General features: G+C 43.8%; 1 protein-coding gene across 2 annotated transcripts in view; it reads right to left on the bottom strand.

Moving 5' to 3' along the window:
• Positions 1-652: 652 nt before the first annotated feature.
• The window catches only part of Vps13c (vacuolar protein sorting 13 homolog C), a 160,150-nt gene continuing 154,802 nt past the window's right edge, over positions 653-6,000 (bottom strand). For both annotated transcript variants that reach the window (XM_029482031.2, XM_021171411.3), the window contains 3 exons: positions 5,079-5,202; positions 3,161-3,244; positions 653-2,816 (listed from right to left, as the gene is read on the bottom strand). In XM_029482031.2, coding sequence (XP_029337891.1) covers positions 2,715-2,816; positions 3,161-3,244; positions 5,079-5,202 — 310 coding nt within the window. In that variant the 3' untranslated portion in view covers positions 653-2,714. The remainder of the gene's footprint in view (positions 2,817-3,160; positions 3,245-5,078; positions 5,203-6,000) is intronic.

Raw genomic sequence — 6,000 nt, 5'->3', positions numbered from 1 at the left:
CCAAAGTGCCACAAAGATATTAGTATTCTCTCATACATAATTTAAACTAGAACACCACTCTCCCTCCCCAGGAATTTCAGGTAAGAAGTCTATCCCAGGTTAGATTTTCTTAGAAAGCCCAAGGGCATTCTTCTAATGTTTTGTTCACTTTGGATTTTGATGTATCTGCCTTGCTACAGGCCCGATGTGAGCCTCCTCTACCCACCTGATAACTCAGTGCCTGAAAGGCTTTCAAAATGCTGTACCCAGGGGGAGGGGTGGGGAGCCAGGAATGGAAAGACTAAAGGGGTTGCAAGAGATGGGGAGACGCATTCCAGATCTTCAAAACCATTGAAGAGAATACATGCCCAAGACTGCCACAGTGAATTCTGCTCCCCAGGACACCTGCCTTAGCATCCCTGTCACCCTTCCCAGTGACTGAGAACTCATGACAGGCAGGAGCTCAGCGCAATGCTGTTGTGCTTCCCGGGTGCTGCAGCTCCAGTGTGGGAGGGAGGCTCAGAGCCTTGGAACAGGCACTGTGTAAAACTCTCTGCAGTGTCTCACCTGTCTTCTGACTATCATGAGGGCAGACGGGCAAAGGGGAATGTTGAAATAAAGAAGAGAATGAGACTTCCGTATTTAGCACAAACACAGAGATCGCACACATATAAACAATGTAACAATGGTTTATTTCTCTCAAAAAGTTATAAGCGAGTCACTGCCCCTGAATGCATTTGTAAAAAAGACCACACACCTAATTACATACAACCAGTGGGTTACTCCTGTACCAGAACACTGTATCAAATAAAAATGCCACAGGTATCAACTGAGACAATGAGTTTATAGACTTGACTATTCTTAGTCTAATGTTCTGTACATTTGTTTCTGGAATAAACCATCAGTGCAATATAATGCCTTAAATATTTATAATACCATTGACAGCTGGGATTAACATGAAAAAATGTAGTCAGATATTCAAATTCCTGATTAAGTCAGTTTTAAAGACATAGACTGCTAGTGTACTTGCTAGGCTTATCACACTGCCTTCTAGCTCTAGAAAGTTCAATTAGGTTTAAAGCTATCAGTTTTATATGTAATGATTTTCTTAACAGGAATAACGGTATTAAGCTAGGCACAGTGGCGCATGCCTTTGATCCCAGCACTTGGGAGGCAGAGGTAGGCAGATCTCTGTGAGTTTAAGGCCAGCCTGGTCTACATTGTGAGATCCTATCAAAAGGATGGAAAGAGGGAAGGAAGAAAGGAAGGAGAGAGTGAAGGAAGGAAGGAAGGAAAGAAAGAAAGAAAGGAAGAGACAGAGAGGGAGGGAAGGAGGGAGGGAAGAGGAAGGAAGGAAGGAAGGAAGGAAGGAAGGAAGGAAGGAAGGAACGAACGAACGAACGACCGAACGAACGAACGAACGAACGAACTGGAGATTGGAGATGGGGGGCATGGTGAGGGTAAGAAATGAAGGAACTGAATTAAAATCTAACAGCCACTAAAAATCAGACACTGGTTTCTGCACTCTCCCTTAGAGAAACATGAAGCGGCAGTGGGGGGCTAAGACGTCTTCCTGTGCAATCCTGAAAGCGTGACTGGCATTGAGGGTGGAAGGAGGACCTGCATCAACCAAGGCAAAGCAAGATGAGCATCCATACATTCCTCATCTCATCGCTGACTGTGCGCTTTAACTCAATGCCACGTTCAACACCCTGAACAAGGCTAAATAAAGGTCCACCCAAAGAAATAAAATCCCTCAGAGTAACAGGCAGCCCCGACCTAACAAGCCTCAGGGAGACGAGGAAGGACAGCAGCTTGATGCATACAGGGAATGCCCCATCTCCCAACTCTGTACAGACCTTGAAGAAAACCTACACAATAAAGTAAGTAGGGATTTTTCATTCTTCCTAACAGGTATTTAAAAGACATTTACAGGTATGCATTAGAATTAAATGTTCATTTATGGCGCCCTTTGCAGTCTTTTATATTCTAAAATAAATCTCTGGAAATATAAAAAATATTGTACTTTATATATTCCTGAATGCTGAGGAGCTCATAGTGCAATTTCTCAGGAATCCGTCATTGTGCTCATGAGAGGCCACCCTGAAAGTACCCAGGTGGGGGCCTCGCTGCAGACAGCGCTGCAGGGCCACCCACCAAAGCTGCCAGACCGCCCATGGTCTGAGATTAGATCGAAAGGAGAAAAAAAGCACTCGTGTAAAACTCATCTTATTAGAAGAAAAATAACATTTTCATAAAATGAACATGGAAAATGCACCGCCTCTCCTTTAGGTACATTTCTTCAGTCAACTGACTGGTTTACCTAAAGTGTTCTCTTAGTTCAATTATTGCACAAATTACTTTTAAACAAATGTCAGTGTCCACTATTTGTCTGAATAAAACCTTTCAAAGAATACTACTCACTTTAAAATCTCCTCTCTTCAGTAAGGATTAATTAAAAACAAGCCCACCACTCTTTGCTTCACAATTTTAATATTAAGGAATAAGTCTCTCCAAGCTGAAGTGGTATTTCTTTGAGGCCTGACCTAAACGTGTAGCAGTAGACTCCTAATATATATGAATTCCCAACACTCAAAGTTAAGAGTCAAAAACAAAAACAAGAAAAACAAAACAAAAACACCAAAACCCAGAGCTAAGGAATCACTGGAAATGTTCTCTTCAGCAGGCCCTCTGAAGCGGCTGCTTCCCCCTCAGAAGCCTTGTAGAATCCATGGTCAAGACGGCCCCTGGGGCCTGAGGAGCTTCACTGAAGACTGCCTCATGAGCTTCTGCTGCTGCCTTGCTGACTGTGCGCTCTCAATGGCATCAAAGGCCCTCTGGAAGGAAAAGCAGGGTTATCAACTGCAAAGATGACCTCTGGCTCCCCTGAGGGTAGGGGAAGGCAGAGACGCCTGCGTCTCCATGCAGGCGTGGACAAGGACCAGGCTACCACCTCACATGAGGTATGAACTATGACTCTCCCAGGCTGTACCACCCACTCACGCAATGTGAACCATGACCTTCCACTCTGGTGAGTTTCCAGCCCGCCATTCACAGGAGCATTAACTCAAAATTACCAGTAGTAGAGTATGTGAGAGATAATGGCGACTAGCTATTACTCCAGCTTATAAAGATTTTCCCATTAAAAACCTTGAGGGGGTTGTTAAAATGAACTCTTTACCTTGGCTGTGATGGGATCCTTCAGGTAAATTTTCCGAAGATGGCCTATATTGGCACTGTCTTTTTTATGGAACAGACCCTGCTCCTGGTTTTAACAGAAAAAATGACAGGAAAGGAATTATTCTTTAGGAAAAAAAAAACATAATATTTAACTGGATGCTTAAATGTCAACTTATTTTATAAGCACTACACCACTGGAATGCCACATGCAAGTATGCTGTGAAATAAACCACCCTGCTACAAGGAAAGTGGCTGCACACTCAAGTCTGAATTTATAGACCCATTTGTGTAAAATAAAGGCTTCTGCAGGCAACAATAAATAGCCTACAGGATCGCACTGTGACAATGCATGACAGCTGACAGACAAGTGGCGAACCAAACGGCCCCCCCTTCATCTGCTGATAGATAAAATTCTTACACAATGTAAAAATACACTGAGTCAATTCTTACCACTGATGTGAAGCCAAGATGCTGCAGTAGTTTGAATGAGATTGGCTCCCATAGGCTTATATGTTTGAATATTTGGTACCTCACTGGTGGAACTATTTGGGAAGGATTAGGGGTGTGGCCTTGTTGGGGACAGGCTTTGAGGGTTCAAAAGACTGCACCACGCCCAGTCTCTCTTTCTCTCTACCTCCCACTTTCAGATCACGATGTAAGTTGCTCAGCTGTTCCAGTCACCATGCCTTTGCTCCAGAATCATGGATCCCATCCTCTGAAACCCAAAGCCCCAGTTAGACTGTTTCTTTTATACATTGCCTTCTCGTGGTGTTTTCTTACTACAGCAAGGGAAAGGTAACCGAGAGGCAGGTGGTAACCAGGGAACTGTAAACTATGCACGGACAGTCTGCCCCGGCTCCAGGGCACTGTTTCCTGCCAAGGCGCCCTGTGCTGTGATGTTCTAGGTGACAATCTGCACCAGAGCACACATGGGCAGGCTGACTCGGGAGTCTCTTGTCTATACATGTCTATAATGAGAGAAGTAAAGGACAATCCCTTTAAACCCATTCAAAATCTGTAGGTAATGTTGTTTGGAGAGTTTTAGTAAAGAGGATAATATCTTTGTTATTTAAGCAAAACAAAGGTATTATACACAATGCCATATTTACAATGCCAACTGTTTATGTTTTCTTAAGAGAGATAAAAATACATTTAGAGGTGTGTGTGTGTGTGTGTGTGTGTGTGTGTGTGTGAGAGAGAGAGAGAGAGAGAGAGAATGGTAGGTAAGCCTAAGAACCCAGCAAAGACAAGGTATAACTTCTGCTAACCCCATACTGTGCAATGCAAAGTCCATCCTTAGCAAAGTATGGGAGGAAAGACACAGGTCACACACATGTAAGTTATATTCACATTCTGTGTGCACCAGATCATAAACGGGGCTATTTAGACCTAATCTATCTTTAACGGTTTATGTGTGTGATGTGTTGACAAGTAGGTATGAGCGGAGGTCAAGACAACTCTGCAGGGTCATTTCCTTCCATGGGGTTCTAGGAATCGAACTCAGGGACCAGCCATGCTTGCACAGCAGGTGCTTCTGCCTGCTCAGCATCCGATGACCTCGGACGGAACATTTACTTTCCCTGAGGCACACAGTCTACCAATTTCTTAGCAGAAAGAGTATCTGTAGAAATGTCTAAGGTTGTTGCAAAATGGGTGTACAGAAGAAGAAACAAAAACTCCTACTCACTGGTGCTTAATTTTACCAAAAGGCAGAAGCAATTCTGGTGAATCAATTGATACTATACTCTATGTCAGAAGATAAAATAGTTACACAAATTAGTTGTTTGTTTACGGCTTAGCATGCGCCAGCACAGGGATGGCCCTGCTCCTCCACACGGTCTGCCTCTGTAACTGTGAGGCAGCCAGAAAGCACTGACTGAGTCACTCTGGCTCTGAAGGTCTGATTCCAATTTTCTCACCTTAACTGAAATCTTCAGCAGATTTTCACTGACTTCAGGAGGACACACAAAATCTTCAAACAGACACTGCCAGTCCACAGACATATGGCCTAGGATTTCAACCTCCTTTATAAACAGTGCTCGCCTGTGTTGGAAAAGAAAACAAGCACAGCCACAGATCAGCTCCATCTTTACTCTGTGTGTGTTTAGTAAACAACAAAAGCTGACCCCCATAGGGTGCTAAGGGTCGGAAGCTGAGTGCTGAACAAAGAGGGATGGGAAACATTTATCAACTTCCTCATCCCAGGGCTCAGGGAGGAGCAGGCAGAAAGAATACAGCAGCTGGAGGGTGAGAGGATTCTGGGAAATGCTGTCTTCTGGACATGACACGGCTACTGCCCTTAGGAACTCAAAGCCTCTGTGGCTACCATTAGGAGATGTGTACAAGATCAAGCTAGCCCACATCCCAGCACACGGTCTCCAGGCCCCACACTGAGGGGCTCCTGCACTGGAGCTCCTCCCTTGGGGAGGGAGACTCAATCCGTTTTCAGTGTGGCTGCTGGTAGGTTTCCTGTGCTCCAGTGGATAGCAGATATTCATGTGCACATTATCAGTAAAAATCAGACTTAGGAAATAAAAAGGAAGAGGAAGATGGGGACATGAAGTTAAGGAAGAGGCACGTTGGAAAAAAGGACAAGGGCAGTTGGAAGGGAGAAATGGGGCATATATGATCATATTTCACTGCATGAAACTCTCAAAAATAAACATTTTAAAAGGCACAGTCAATAGGACAAATTGACAACCTACAGATTAGGAAAAAAAAAATCTTCACTAACCCCATAACCAATAAAGGCTAATAACCAAAATATATAAAGAATTCAAGAAGCTAACCTCCAAAAACCAAACAACCTAATCAAAAAATGAAGTACTGAGCTAAACAGAG

The sequence above is a fragment of the Mus caroli genome, unplaced genomic scaffold, assembly GCF_978045245.1.
Source record: "Mus caroli unplaced genomic scaffold, Mus_caroli_1 scaffold_11, whole genome shotgun sequence".
In the NCBI taxonomy this organism is placed as follows: domain Eukaryota; kingdom Metazoa; phylum Chordata; class Mammalia; order Rodentia; family Muridae; genus Mus; species Mus caroli.
This window is presented reverse-complemented; position numbering and strand designations above follow the sequence as displayed.